This window comes from Mirounga leonina, unplaced genomic scaffold (assembly GCF_011800145.1).
Source record: "Mirounga leonina isolate KUSES-001 unplaced genomic scaffold, KU_Mleo_1.0 Mir_127, whole genome shotgun sequence".
In the NCBI taxonomy this organism is placed as follows: domain Eukaryota; kingdom Metazoa; phylum Chordata; class Mammalia; order Carnivora; family Phocidae; genus Mirounga; species Mirounga leonina.
Genome location: NW_023270316.1, coordinates 29,639,203 through 29,655,560, shown reverse-complemented (window position 1 = coordinate 29,655,560; position 16,358 = coordinate 29,639,203). Strand labels below are relative to the sequence as shown.

General features: G+C 37.0%; 1 protein-coding gene across 1 annotated transcript in view; it reads left to right on the top strand.

The window, feature by feature from the left end:
- The window catches only part of SCEL (sciellin), a 311,533-nt gene that overhangs the window by 281,463 nt on the left and 13,712 nt on the right, over positions 1 to 16,358 (top strand). Inside the window, exons 26-29 of the mRNA XM_035003214.1 lie at positions 3,928 to 3,987; positions 4,131 to 4,190; positions 4,333 to 4,389; positions 12,400 to 12,462. Of these exons, the coding sequence (XP_034859105.1) occupies positions 3,928 to 3,987; positions 4,131 to 4,190; positions 4,333 to 4,389; positions 12,400 to 12,462 (240 nt within the window). The remainder of the gene's footprint in view (positions 1 to 3,927; positions 3,988 to 4,130; positions 4,191 to 4,332; positions 4,390 to 12,399; positions 12,463 to 16,358) is intronic.

Genomic DNA, 16,358 nt, shown 5'->3' with positions numbered 1-16,358 from the left:
TTCTGTGGGCAAACTGAATATAGGTCTTGAAAAGCCGTCACAATTTTTATATGTTCCCGGAAATAAATGTCTATCTGTTACTAGCAAGAAGGAGCGATAGCTGGAGAAAATAATTTGGTAGTGACTTCACTTCTTTTGGCCTCACGTAAAGCAATTGAAGGGAGTGACTGGCGTAGGAACATAGCTGGTCTATGTGCTATATTTGTTTTTTCTTTGTAGTATTGATGTTAATACCTTTTCTTTGGAACTGATGAAAATGTTTTAATAATAGTTTTTAAAAAGACCTAGAATGCTTTATTAGATTCATCATCAGCAATACCATGTACTTCAGTTTTAAAGAGTGTTCTCTGGTAGTCAGTGGAAATTTTATGAGGTATATTGTTTCTTAGATGGTTTGATGCTCCCAGCAAAGTTAGGGACCTAAAATTTGTTATTTCTTTAGGTAGTATCTGTAAGATGATAAAACTCACCTTTGCCTCTGGTTATATGAGGATTTTTATACTGTTACACACTACTCCCATTTATATGGGAATTATATATGTTATATATAAGGGATTACACACACACACACACATATCTCTTAAGAATGTTCTCATGATTTCCCTTATTGAATTTAGTTGGTACATATAAAAGTGCAAAATCTTAGAGATGAAGGAAGGAACCTGAGAGAACTCCCAGACCTGTTAGTTTGAATAATTTTGAAAACCACTGTTCCAGTCAAACCTATTCCATTTCCAGAAGAGGAAACAGACTCACAAAGATTGAGTGATCTGACCAGGATCACAGAGAAAACTGGTAGAAGACTGGTAGTAGTTCTTGATCTGCTAGGCAGTGAATAATTACTGAGCACCTACCAGGTTTGAAGCTTACAACCAGGTATCATTAGTTGCACATTAGGTATAATTATAGGCCATGGAGGCCAAAAAGAGAATTCAGTAGACATACTTAATCTTATTAACAGCAGGCATTTATCATAGATTAAAGCTAATTATGTACTGGGGGCACAGAGATGTTACTCCAAGAGAATAATAGGTTGTCAATTTAATATATTACATTTTGGAACACTCATGTTCTGCTTGCTGAATGTAGAATGCATTGTCAGGACATTGCATTTAAAAAGAAAAAGAGACATTGACTAGCTAATTTAATAAACATGACAGGCAATCAAGCTCATATTCATAGATTCCTAGGAGTAGAAGATGTTAGGGATAGGCAGATTCTTAGAAATGGTCCAGTCTCCTCATTTTACAGATGAGAATGTTGAGGCCAGGGGCAAAAATCTCATAGTCTCCTGTGACTTTTTCTAACTCCCAGACCAACTCCTGTTCTTGAAATCACAGCACACGAACTTTGATCTTAAATGAAAGTTATCTTGATGTTGTCTTTGGAAAAATAGCCTTTTAGGTCCTCTGTTCATTTTTAATAAGATTATTACTTTGTATGGTGACAGATGGTAACTACACTTATTGTGGTGAGCATTTCATAATGTATAGAATTGTCAAATCACTGTTGTATACCTGAAACTAATATGTCAACTATACTTCAATTAAAAAAATTTAAAAAAATAAAAGTAAATGAAAGTTAATTAAGTACCTCCAGAAATAGTGGAGGCTTATAAAGCTAGGATTGTTGCTTTTGCCATGGAACAGCCAGGAAGCGTCCTTTACTGTTCCACAGGGTCCCTTGAAATATGACTTCATAGATGACAATGGCACAAATGTGCAAGTGACTGCAAAACTTTATAGCTCTTCAACTACATGGAGGTAATAATAGCTAAATATTCTAATACATCTCTTTCCTACATCCTTAAAGCAAAAACAAATGAAAGCAGTCACTTGAGTAGGAAGAGTTACATTTTTCCTGGATAAACTTTAGATATGAGATTCCTGTGTGTGCAGGGATCCAGGGCCTAAAAAAAAGGTGTATAAATTTGTTAGTTTCAATTCATTGAGATAAACTGCATGATGCTATCAATCAAGGCAATTCAGAACTGATACCAAGATCCTTGTTTTGTTAAAAACACCGTGCTGTCTTTTTAGGAGTAGTGGTAGAATATAGCATACATTTCTATATTTTCTAAGCTAGGATTTCTCAAACTGTGGGTCAAAACCAGTTAAAGGGTCTTGTAATTAATGTAGTGAGTGGCAATCAGTATTTTTCCCAATTAAATAAAATTAATTAGAATGGAAAATATGACAGTTCTTATGTAGTAAAGGTATTATTTAATGAAATTTGTGTTTGCTTATGTATGTCTGTCTGTCTGGAAAGAGAGTATTGGGCTGTGATACAAAATGTATTTCTTAATCGGCTTTATGAAACAGTAATTTGAATATCACTGTTCTAGGCTATTGGATAAATCAGATTTTCTCTGCTCATCAGAACAGTGAAAAATGCAAGTTCTCATGGTTGTGTGTGCAGCTTACTCTAATTATGCTGGTACACAAATATTATATGTAGTTACACTAAGAAATATTGTGATTAATTTATACGTTAAAAGACTGTGGCCTTTGAATTTATTATCTCCTCTACAAAGTTTTGTTCTTTGTATTTTTCCTCTAATATGTAAAATTAACCTCACTTTAATTTAATTTAATTTAATTTTATTTAATTTTATTTTATTTTATTTTAATTCCAGTGTAGTTAACATACAGTCTTACATTAGTTTAAGGTGTACAATAACCTCACTTTAGAGATTATTGTCTTTTAGGCACAGTTGAGCTTTATAACAGATTTGCAATCAGTTCATGCAAGGAAATTATATTTTGGATAGCTGTCATATGTTAATCATTCCTTTAATGGTATTGGAGACATCAATTGATTATCTTTAATTGCGAATACTATTATTGGAGATAATTCAAAACAGTGAAAATTCAATTAGCGGCTTTCTGTCTACCATGAAAATCTGAGAATGATGATGGAAAGAAGGAACTGAGTGAAGCCAGAAGCTGGGAAGCACATTCTATGGGAATATTAGGACTGGGGAGGGAAATGCAGACCTTTTCTTAGAACTTTTTGGTGATGAAGCTCTAAATGGCTCCCCTTCAGTCCTTAACCTTGTTTCAATCTTTTTGACAGGCAAAATGTCTCTTACTTTTCTATAAGGAAAAAGGACTGCTGTTGGGGTGTAGGGAAGACAGGCAGGTTGTTGTCCAAGATGGTACTGAAAAGCAGGTGTTCTCAGTCCTGCAATTTCTTGCCATGACAGACTATCTTATTTCTCTAAATAAATATTAAAAAGGGGTTTAAAGGAACACTTTGAAGAATCATCACTTGCTAGCCCTTAAAACAAGGTATTACACTGAGGCAGTGAATGGCAGCAAACTATGTGGGAAGAAATACTGTTTGTGACTGAGAAAAGAAACTGGTGGGGCTTCCAATAGGAAGTCTTCAGAGTCTGTAAGTCATTTGACCATGAACAGCTGCGTTTAATTCAGCTTTTTATTTATTGTAAAGGAAAGAAAAGTCACCAATTTAATGGATTGCTGGAATTCTCCATGCCAAGCCTTAGGCTAAGTATAATTCCAATTTTAGAGCTTATTAAAAAAAATATCTTCAGTTGGTGAATATGATCTTAAAAATAACAAGGAAAAGGACAGAAAAATCAGAGTGTATGTCCATAATGTTAAAACACTGCAGAGTTTAAAGTTGTTAATCACCAGATGTTTGCTGTGAATGCCTGCCGGTGTGGCCCCATGGATGTGCTCTGGCTTTGAAGTATGTTAAGTCTGAGCAGCTTCTCTTCCAATCCAGCAAAATTTGTCCCCCCTAAAGCTAGGAAACTTATTTCAAGGCTGTTCTGTGCCCAACCAGTATGTATCATACTAAGTGATAAGGTAGCTAATCCTTTCTTCTAATTCCAACCAACTTGAACCTGCATTATCTCTAACACAAATTAACAAATTTCTAATTTTTTTTTTTCACTTAAAGAAATCAAGATCTTGATAAGCTCATCAGAGTGAATCCTGAAACTCTCACCAACAACCAGAGGTAATAGAACTATATTCATTTTTGTGCTTTGGTCAAGGAGAACGTTTTGTTTTATTATTATTTCAAGCAGATTTGTAACCTGAATCCTCCTGCCAAAAGAACTTTATCATTAACCTGCTCTCCTTTTATTTTTCTATTTAAAGAAACCAGGATCTGGATAACCTCATCAAAGTGAATCCTGCAGTGACCAGAAGCAGTCAGGGGTAATCAGATAAAAGCAGTCATTTCATGTTTTCATCTGCCTGTTGCCCCTGGGTGGAGTGGATTTATAATGTCGCTTTATTGACCTAGCCCAACCAAAAACCTATCCCTAATCTGAACTTTTTTTTTTTCTCTTTCGAACAGTGAAGGCTTGGACAATCTCGTTAAAGTGAAATCTTCAGCTCTCAGAAACCCTGAACGGTAAATGACTTTGCCTAACTATCTTGATGTGGTCTCAAGGTTCTAGTTAGGAATTTTGTTTCCTTCTCTCTCAAAGAAGCCTTTTCTTCTTCTTTAGTGTTCAAATGAAGACGCAAGTATAACTCATGGGTCTCCTGTCAGCAAGGAAACATGTTGCATTCTTCTGGAATCAACAACCAAAGCACTATTGACTCAGTTCTGTACTTTTTATTTGCAGTAAGACAACTTAGTGTTCATTGTCTGTAGCAAATGGAGTGTTAGGGCTGACATGAAAACTGAGTGCAATCAAATAAGAAGAAAAAGTATCTCAAGAAATTGAACCAAACTGGTGGCTTATATAGATGACTATACGAGCAGCAAAGAGGATATTTAGGGTCCTCAAAATCACCGATCCACAGCTTGTGTGGGCTCACAAAATATTACAGCTGATTTTACCCCTGAACTTCCATTTTGAGTTCTGCAAATATCTTATGATTTACTATCTTTATGTGATATCTTTTGCCTAAAGGGCTTTATTAATAAACAATAAGGTAATAATAGATAATGCACCAGAGTGCATTATATTAGCAATTCAAATTGTCCTGTTGACCTGCAATGTTATCATGATAAACATAGAGCTGAGAACCATAGTCTCAATATTCTAAGATCAAGAAAGCAAGTTAACATATGGAGAAGTGCTACGGACCCGCTAGGAGAAAGAAGACCGTGTAGTACACTCATTGGCCCAGCTCTTATATCTCCTAGTTTGTTGTCTACATTAGTGCATGATTTTGCTGTTTCTGTTTGTATGTTTTTATCACTGTGCTGCTGGGGTCTTTGGAGCAGGCGGGCACAAAGGTGCTTGAAGAGCCGTCCTACTGAGAATAGCATTTATCAACACCTCTGGTGTGACTGGCAATTTCTATACATTTAATCCTTACAGCTACCCCATGCGAAATATATTCACACACCCTGTCTTATAGAAGAGGAAACTATAGCTCAAAGACATTCAGTGACCTTATTAAGAAAGAAAACCCATCCCAGATCTAAACTGAAGCCCTTCTGATGTCACTAAATAGAAGAAAAACAAAAAATCTGTGGCTAAAACGTTCAGACTCCCCTCTTCTTCCCACCCTTCATACTCCCCACAGTCTCTTCCCTTCTAAGGCCCCCTCCCACCCTGCAGCCAAAGGACTACAATTAGAAACATTTATTCTAGAAAATTATCACTAAAGTGACAGGGATGGGAGAAAAGTAGTTGTTTCCTAGAGATTTCCTAATAGCTGAAATGACAACACACTTTTGCTGTCGACCCTGCCACTGAGAATTGTATGGAAATATCTTTGTTAAGTAAAACCATTTCTTCATAGTGGTTTTGGTGGGGACAGATTTTTCTTTTCATTAGTAGCAGTATGAGGAGTTCCCCTACCATGTAGGAAGGGTTAGGTTTACGAACCACATGTGGAATCACTAACAGTGGTTACTGTGGCCAACTCTTCCCTTCGTGGCTGATTCCACAAGATGCGCTTCTGTCTGTCTCTCTCTTTCTCACACACACACACACGCATGTGAGCATGCACACTCACACTTTCCCCTTTTTCTCACTTTCCCTTCCTTCCCTCCTTCTTTCTGGCAAATGTGCTTTGTTGACAGAGGATGGCAACTTTTCTGCCTTTTGTTTATTAGAAGACGCTAATTTTATAAAAAGGTAGTTTGTATCTTGGCAACTTCTAAAACAATTTCTATAGAAAGAATACATTTTCCTTATATGGGTGAGATTCCTAAAAAAAGGAAATTTAAAAACATTGTCCATCATGTTGCTTTTAGACAGCAGCTTGATCCATGAATCTAAACCTAGGCAGTGTCTGATTGTTCTTTAGGGGTGACACCAGATTTAATGATAATCAGCCAGGTTGTTCAAGAACTAGAGCAGAACAAACAGGAAAGCTGCTTATTTGAAAAAAGTGACTTCATTCAATTGGTTCAGCCACCTGTAATATAATGTATCTACCCTGCCCACTTGATTTTAATGGGGGATAAAGAGGGGGCATTTTAAAGGATTTCCCAGAGGAATAATAGCCACAGGCTGTTTTACATTCAATTCAATGTGACAGGAGCACTGATTATTTAATAGTAGAACAGCAGTGAATCAGAATCCTTTTTATGTGACTTTGCTGACATTTCTAGCAGCTGTATATTTAATTCACAGTTAGAGGCAGAATAAACTTTGGTCATCGATCAGAATGTAAGCAGGTGTTCCTGAGCTCCTTCTAGGAACACAACAACCTGAACAAATGCAGATGTGCACAGAATTTTCATTTATTCAGGGAGAAACTGCATGGCTTTTAGCAGTGACAGTTTCACATTTTCACGAACCAACATAAAAGGAAGACGTTCAATTATCTGCAGCCCATAAACTGCTGCTCCCAATTGAAGATTGAAAAATAGCTCGTGCCACTTAGACCTGTACAGTTAGAAAAGGCATCCTTCATCTGAAGTAGAAAAAATATTCTGAACTATTTACATTATTATACTTCCATAATTTTAAGGACTTCCTATTGGCTAAGACATACACCTCCAAGTTCTAGTATTCCAACAAGACAAGTGGTTCTTCCTATCTTCCTGATGCAGATTGCTCATATTTCTACTCAGGAAAGAAAGCTGGGGGGAGGGGTAACCTTGACTCTTTCCAGTGCTTCATTCCCCACATAATCAGTAGGTCACTTTGGAGGCTTCTATCTCAGGAACTAAGACATTTCATCTTCCCTGATACTACCGTAACTGGATTATAATTGTCTTCTTTTTTTTTTTTTTAAAGATTTTATTTATTTATTTGACAGAAAGAGACACAGTGAGAGAGGGAACACAAGCAGGGGGAGTGGGAGAGGGAGAAGCAGTCTTCCCGCGGAGCAGGGAGCCCGGATGCGGGGCTTGATCCCAGCACCCTGGGATCATGACCCAGGCAGAATGCAGACTCTTAACTACTGAACCACCCAGGAGCCCCTATAATTCCGCCTTCTAATTGGTCCCTCTGTTGCCAGTCTTGCCTCCTGTTCTTCAGTCCATCAGCCACAGTATAGAGTGACCTTCCTCAAACAGAAATCTGATCATGTCATTCTGAACAAATCTTCCTGTGGCTTTCCATTGCCATTGGACAATGACCATACTCCTTAACATGGTTTCCAAAGCCTACCTTATTCTGCCTCCACAGGCTTCCCCTCCCACCTCCCATGATGCTCCCCCCACAAGCAAACCCACCCATCTTTCATCTGTATTGCATTGATAACTTCTACTTATCCCTTAGGTCTCAAAATAGCTGTCTCTTACTTAGCTCTAGGAGGTCCCCTGGACCCACCACATCTGCATCATGTGCTTCTTCTAGACATTCTCAAGCTCTCTGATCCTGTCCCATAGCATTTGTCTCATAGGGGGAATTATTATTTAATCATCTTTCCCCAGATGTAAGATTTTTGAGGGTAAGGATTGGGTCTGTCTTATTCACTTCTTTATTTACAATGTAGAACATAATGCCTGGCCCATATTAGGTGCTTAACAAATACTTTGTGAATCAAAGGCTAAAATCTCAAACTAATCAAGGGTCTTTGATCATCCAGCTAGTAAAGTTTACTGCTTTCCAGCTCTAACATTCTGAGCCCCCAGGAGTGAAACCAGATTGAAGAAATCTGATATTTTATGACTGGTCTACTTGCTTAAGCCAATGACTATCTCTTGCTCATGACAGAATCTCAATCAACCATGGTGAATTAGAGCCACTAAAACCCTTGGTTACATCTTATATTTAAAATACCTACATTGTCCAATTTCTCTATGGACCTGTTTATTTAATAGAAAATATTTAAGATTCTCTCATTGAAAAGAACTATAAAGATATACAAATCTGGGCCCATTTTGCCATGTCAACAGAGCTGAAGAATTATACCAGTTATCTCACTGTATTCTGTACTTTCAGAGAGCCAAATATTCCTTTTGAACTAAAGCTTAATGCCTAAGATTTAGTTCTTGGCACAAAAGAAGTGCCATAAGTAAACTTTTTATATGGAGGCTCTTAATTTTGCAAATGTGTTTGATACTCTACAAAAGCAATTTAAGTAAGCTGTAGAGAGAGAAACATATTGCAGCTTTTAATAAATACCTCCCACACCCTCATGAGAGAGGAAGAGCAATGGTGAGTGACCTGTTAACTTTCTCTCATGCAGCACTTACCTTGAGAAAAGTTACATAATAGCAGACATAGTAATACCTATTTTTTTTCTTAATCTGCTCTGTAAGGGAGTGTTATATTCCTTAATGGGACAGTGGAAAATAAATTACATTTATTGGCTTATATTGTATATTTATTGGCTTAAATTACATTTATTGGCTTATTGGATAAATAGCTTATATTCAAAAGTTGTGCTATGACTCTACATAACAGATGACTCATTCCCCCCTTCCCCAAATTTTGAAATCTACATTTAAAAAAGCATTTTTGGTCGCAAAGGTTAAAATTTCTTTTTAGCATTTCTCACTGTGTCCACGGAGAACTTTCCTTGGAGCTAATTCCAACTACTCATAAATGTACACAAGTCTTCTTCCACTGCAACTGCCATGGAAAGGGTTTGGAATCAAGCCTTTGCTCCACCCTGCTGCATGGAGCTGGGCTTCTAGAAAAATCTACGTGTCACACTTTGGCTCAAGGTGTTTCATTTTCCGCCACAGTGTAGAAGACATGATGTAATAGATGTGCTCATAATAAAGAGTGAAAATTTATTTTTATATCCTTCAACTTGGGAAGTTTATGGGCAATCTGAACTTCTTTTATTGGATCTTCAGATCTAGCTGATGACATCAATTAGGGTGAACAACCAAAGCAAATACACACGTTGTGCTCTTCATAATCTGGAACTTTTCATTTTGCTTTAAATATTAGTATAGATTATTCAGAATAAAATCTCATAATCCACTCTATCAAACTTGATATGCGATGCTATTTAATAAAAACACCAAAAATTCTAAAAAACCACTAATAATACGGCTTAGCGGATGATTCATGGTTCTATCATGTTGGGGGTATGTTCCTTTGAAGGCATGTATGGCATAGGTTCCAACTTTGAGTTACCTACTTGTAATTACTGGATTTGTTAGATTTGGGCTTCTTCTTCTTCCTCAGGCCAAAACTCATTCCTGTTCTCCCTCATGATAGCTGGGATCCAAAAAGGCTTGGGTCCCGAGGCAAGGGTGGGAGGACATGCAAAGATCCAGTATGTGCAGCAGCCAGGATCGAATGGAAGGTACCAGCAGAAGCGAGGCGGTGCAGGACCAGACTCACAAACTAAATGTAATTGCGCTGTGAGGGCAGAAGCAGATCTCTATTAGTTTTCTAGGGCTGTCATAACACGTACCACAGACTGAATGGCTTAAAATAGAAATTTATTTTCTCACAGTGCTAGAGGCTGGAAGTCCAAGAATAAGACGTCTGTAAGGTTGGGTCCTTCTGAAGATCGAGAAAGAAGAATCTATTCCAAGGTTTCTCTCCTTGGCTTGTAGAGGGTTGCCCTCACCCTGTATCTTCACATTGTCTTACATCTGTGTGTGTCTTCATCCAAATTTCCTCTTCTTGTAAAGATACCAGTCATACTGGAGTAGGGCCCACCCCAATGACCACATTTGAACTTGATAACCTGTGTGAAGACCCTATCTCTAAATCAGGTCTCATTCTGACCATACTGGCATTAGGACTTCAACATATGAATTTGGTGGGGGAACGCCATTTGACCCGTAACAACATCCCAGAACAAGGAAACAAAGCCAGAGTTGAGAGCTGTATGAAAAAAGAAATATATGTAATTCAGGGGTGAAGTAAGGCAGGCTCTGGGTGACTGACACCAAGGGAGATGAACTATCCATCACTGCCTTTACTGATCTTTTTCTACAGGGTCATGATGTACACTGTGTCCCTAGATGTGGGTAGAGCTGACTGCCTTAAGGGTTCAGGGTCTGATGTCTTCCCCTTTAATATCTTTTCCCAGAGCTAGCTAAGGTAGTTAAAGATTTCCCCTGGAGATGTAGAAAAAGAGAACTTAAACTTAATTTCCCAAATATGTTTGGAGCAGCTTCTGTGTACAAGGTCACGTAAGGTCATGGTAATGAGACTCTACTCTCAAGTTGTAGTGAAAACCACCCGTGTCCTTAAATAATGGCACTCAGTTCATCCTAGGTTAACAGTGGAAGGAGAATCATTTGCTGGGACAAAATTTTAATTCCCCCAAGATTCACAGTTCTGGTGATCTCTCACTATTTACTACTGCCAACCATCCTAGGAAACTGGATTATGTAACATCACGATACATCTCTTCATTTTATTTCATTATCTCCGAGTATTTACTGAAGTATTATTTTAAAACGATAAAAGGAGGATCACTTAATACCAGGTTATTAAAATAGTACAGTGGCCCCTGCAGCCAAGAAGGTAGCTCTAATAATTAGCGAAGGACCATCAGGGGTTCAGCAAAAGCCTTCTGTCTCCATTTCTAAATTTGAACGATGTGATCTGGGAGGTTTCCTTACATAGTTCTAGCATTTATGTCGTTGAGGGAGTCAGTTCTGAATTTTACATCATCCAGCCTACAGGATCAAATGATTGCTACACTTCCGAGCTACTTCTGAAATCTTGTGCTTTTGACATGTATTAATTAGCATATTTTCCTGACTATAACTCACATTAAAAAAATGATCTAATTTCTACATTTTTAAAATTATGCAGCTAGTTTTTTAAATGTGAAGTTTAAGTGTGGCTATGGAATGCTGCCTATTTTGCATAATTTTACCAATTATTGATGGTTTGGATGTTATATAAAAAGAGTACTAAGCCTTGTTATACTATAAGAACTTTTTTATAGTATTTTTCATCCTTATCAATATTAATTTCATAAGTAAGAGTCCATACTCTGATGCCATGTATAAGAACCTTATTTAAATCTACTATTCACAATCACGAGAAGGGAGATTTATGAAAACTAGAGCTAATTCCCAAGGTGAAAAAAATTAGAGCAGAAATAAAAATGAAAAGGTAGTCCATCAAAATATTGGAATCAATAGTGCCTACTGCTGTGTCACTGAACTTCTAGTAATTATCATTTACTTACGCTTATTCAGTTCACGCATGACTGGGGGCATTGTGCCATGAATTTTATTTACATTAGCTCATTCATCCTCACCGCAACCTTATGAAATTAAATATGATTAGTCTAGTTTACAAAAGGAAGATTAGGAAGGTTGATTAACAAGGAAATAGGGAAAGAGATGACTTCATTGTTTTGACTCCTAAACAAGGCTCCCAATTAATCGGGTTCATGACAAAGGCTTTTCTAAACTCACGGGAAAAAAAATCAAGAACCACCAGTGTTATAACCAAATATATAAATAACTAATGTATGAATAACATACCAGGGGATATTGTATATCATGAAAATGTATCTAATCATTACTGCAACTCTATTCAAGAATCTAATTGTCCCGTTTATCCTCCACATTATGAATTGTTTACTCAAATTTTGGGTTTAGTGTTTCTGTGATCTACAAAGCTGGAATGAAGTCTCTAATTAAATATCCAAGAATTGATTTCAGATGGGCAGGTGGCTTGGCCTCAAATCTTGACTCTTTAACAAATTAGTTAATTGACCTTGGAAAATTCACTTAGCCTTCCTGAGCCCTAGATGCTGTCCTACAGGATTTTGTGAGATCTGAATGAAATCATCCATGTGAAAATACATAGTTAGTACTTTGTGACACAAAGTTAGTAATCATTAAATGTTAACTGAATGTGACTATAAATCGGTTGTTTATTTTCAGATTTCTTAAAACTTATAAAACATTAGTTCTTTCTCTCTCACACATAATCCACACTCTTATATTTGAGTTGTATAGGTCAATTAGCTCAATGTCAGATTTCCAATGTCCCGTATAATATATATATTATATTTATACATATTTATATTATACATATTAATTATATGTATTTTTCTCCTATAGAGACCAAGACCTGAAAAATGTAATTGAAGTAAATTCTAATGTGCCTAAAAACAAAAATGGAAGGTAAGACTTATTATAATTTACTTTTTTGTTATCAATCCCATATAAGCCTACATAAATTATATAACCTTAGAAGATTTGCTGAGGAGTTGAATTGTATTATGGTATAGATATAAATACTACTGAAATACAAAAATCAATATACAGGGTACTTAATAGTTGATATGGAAAAAAGTGAACAAAATTCAAATTCTATTGGAATTTTGGACAAAGGGGCTTCTATTCAATTGCTTCGTGTAAAAGGCATCATGGAAATTCAAAGCTCTGCACTTGGGCTGTGAAAATTTATTTTTACTTATTGTTGCTTGGTAGTTCTTCAGTGGTGCAGAAAGTACTCTGGGACTTTCTTCCTTGGATACCTAGTTCTAAAAGAATGCACGGATTCATCACAGCTATAAGACAGGACCTAGTTTTGAAATTTCTTTACACCACAGAGTATAATAGCATTAAACTGTTGTACTTTGTTCTTTGTTTGTTTGTTTACAAGGAAAGTATAGCTTATAGAAGCTATACTTCATTGTTGTTACAGACTGTTTGAGAAAGCATGTTTTGCAATCCCCCCTCCCCACATATGGGAGACCCCAAACCAATAGGTTCCTATTTTTTACCTTCGTAAGGTGCAGTTGTCTTTTCTATTAATTTTTTTTATGCAAAGAAATGATATTGTCAACATTGTGTGTGGAGAGTGGAAAAGCAGGAAGAGATCTGGGTCACTTCTTCCCCATAATGTCTACAAAAGATTTGCATCTAATGGGTAGTTTCTTTCTGTTCCCTTAATTCCTTAAATCATCTTCTGCCTTTTCTTCTTGTATCACAAAAAGCCTTTGATAAAATGAGGGAGGGTAAATTTTCAATAGGATCTGTTTATCTTAGAAAAACATCCACTACTTTGGGAATAGGACCGGGCTTACAGTTAATCAGTCTTCCAGATAATTCAAGTATTATTTGGAAGTGATCAAGGTAAAAAAATTTTCAAGTCAATGATCATGTATGATTAAGGAACTTCTCATTTAATATGACTTGACAGATGTTCCAATTTCAGTATGGCTTTTTCATGAAATGGGTTTTATTGGAAGGATTAATGAAGAAATGAAATTTTATGGAAATTCAAGAGCAGGAATGGTAGCCTGGCCAGGCCTCATAGAGGCCTGAACTGGAAGGTTGTTCCTTCTTGGCCAGAGAACATTCCATCAGGAATCCGTGAACATTAACCCTGGTTCTTTGTCATTACTACAACTCAGCTACTCCCTGAATTTTGGCTCCTCTCCATTTTCCTCCCACTCTTCCTTCTGCCTGTTGGCCTCCTTATTCTCTATATCTCTTTGATAACCAAGATTCTTTGCTGCCTCCCAGTTTCTGCCTCCTCATACCTGGAGTTTACTCTAGCTTTCCGTGGTCTGTCTGGCTTTCTAAAGCAAGGCAGTGTGGGTGTGGCCATCTGCATTGAAGATGGTGTGTAGATGGAAAACACCATGGTTGACAATAAGGTTCACACAGTCTCCTTCCCCTTCCTGCAATTTCATCTGTGTCTCCTGCCTGACATAATCCAACGATGACAGAAACATGCTCAAACACACCCACTCTCTCCCCAGGGAGACAGGAATCAGCACATTCGGTGACTACATCTTAACTACCACCACTGCAAGACCGTTTGTTGATCCCTGAGTTCTGTTTTCAGGTGGTGTTTATTCTCCTTCAGTTCTATCACAATCCTGTAGATGTACGACTTCCCATGGTTCTGCTATCTAAAAATTAAATGGAAAATGTCACCACCACCCTAGCACTGACACAGCAATCATAATAAAAATTTTCACCTGGAAAAGAGTGGAAAGAAGAAATCTCTGGGCCAAACTTTTGTGCCCATGGATTCTGGCTGCAAAAAGGACTGTCAAAATGGGTCAATGGGTAAATCTGGAACAGAAAGAAAATAGAGAAAATTCACAGAGAGTAAGACTTGACCAAGTGCGGAAGGTTGGTTAGAGAGGTGGGATGAACCTATGTGTTCTGGCAGCAAATCCTCTCTTATTTTTTTACAGTAGAGTACTTTTTTTTTTTTAAGATTTTATTTATTTAATCGACAGAGAGAGACACAGCAAGAGAGAGAACACAAGCAGGGGGAGTGGGAGAGGGAGAAGCAGGCTTCCCGCTGAGCAGGGAGCCCGATGCGGGGCTCGATCCCAGGACCCTGGGATCACGACCCGAGCAGAAGGCAGACGCTTAATGACTGAGCCACCCAGGTGCCCCAACAGTAGAGTACTTTTTTAAAAAATACTTAAAATTTGAAATTTGTATAAGAGCTTAAGACCTTGACATTTTATAGAAGTAAACCCTAACACATATGATACAAAATATGGGCTCTTAATAAGATTTTATTCTTTTTGCAAAAGAGATTTATAAAGTTTGCAGGGGTATAGATATTTATCAGTTGAAATTGTTTTATGGTTTTAATGTCAGGCTGCTAAGGCTAGGTTAGTAAGATGATGGAAATCCAAGTAAGAGTCCTGGACCAATCTGCTAAACTGAAACTTGATTCACTTTATGAACACATTCACTTTGTATAGTAATTGGATATCCAAGTAAATATATGTTCCTAATCAGTATATTCATGTGGTTGTGCAACCATCACCACAATCCGTTTTAGAACATATTTAACACCTCAAAAAGGAACCCCATACCATTAGCAGTCACACAACATTTTCTCCTCAACCCCTCGTCCTAGGCGACTGCTAATCTACTTTCTGTCTCTATGAATTGCCTATACTGAACACTTCATATAAATGGAATCATACAATATGTGGTCCTTTATGACTGGCTTCTTTCACTTCGTGTAAGGTTTTCAAGATTCATCCATATTATAGCATGTATCAGTATTTTATTTCTTTTTATCCCCAAAGAGTATTTTTTCCATTGTATGGCTAAACAGCATTTTGTTCATTCACTAATTGATGGGCGTTTGAATTGTTTTTGACTTTTGGATTGTATTTAACTATTGTGAACAATGCTGTATATATAACTTTTTATTTGGGATATGTTTTCATTGGGTATATACCTAGTATACCTAGGTATACCTAGGAGTAGAATTCCTGGATTGTGTAGTAACTCTACATTTAACCATCTAAGGAACCACCAGACTGTCAGATCAGCTGTACCATTTTATACTTTGGCAATGTATGAGGGTTGCAGATAGGTAAATTTTCAAGGTGAATTTCTACTGCAGGAAACATTTTCTGAAGAGTAATTCCATTAGGAATTCTGTAAGGTCCTATATACAGTGTTTGAGTTTATATTTTGTAGAGTTGTTATTTAATTAAGAAACAAAACCATGACCATTAATTGGAAGTTGTAATTTAACAATTTGTTTCAATGAAGAATAACTTCTTAACTATAAAACTGTTAAACAACAAACATTGTGAGTTAGAGTTCTCCTTTATGAGGATTATTTAAGGCATTTGAGAGGAATGCTTGGGCAGAGTTCTTTGATTGCACCAGTTCCCAAACTTTACTGTACATCACAACCACCTGCTGACCCAGGGATCATACTTTAAGAACCAGTGCTCTTTTGGGTAAGATGTTGGACTGCCTAACCTCTAAGGTGGTGGTTTTTAACCTTAAATTCCACGTGAGACTCACTGGAGAGGCTTAAAAGAAGCCCAGTGCCCAAGCTGTAATTCAAACTAATTAAACCAGAATATCTGGATGTGGGACCCTGTAGCATTATAAAAAGCACTACAGGTGATTTCACTGCCAAAGTATTTTCTAACTATTTCTATGGTTCTAAATAATAATAAAAAATAGATCACTTGTTGGCATCAAGATAGAATTTCCTGTGTAACATCATCACCATCTCATGAAGAGAAAAGAAAGACTTGGCAATGATCACAGACCCTAGGAAACTAAAG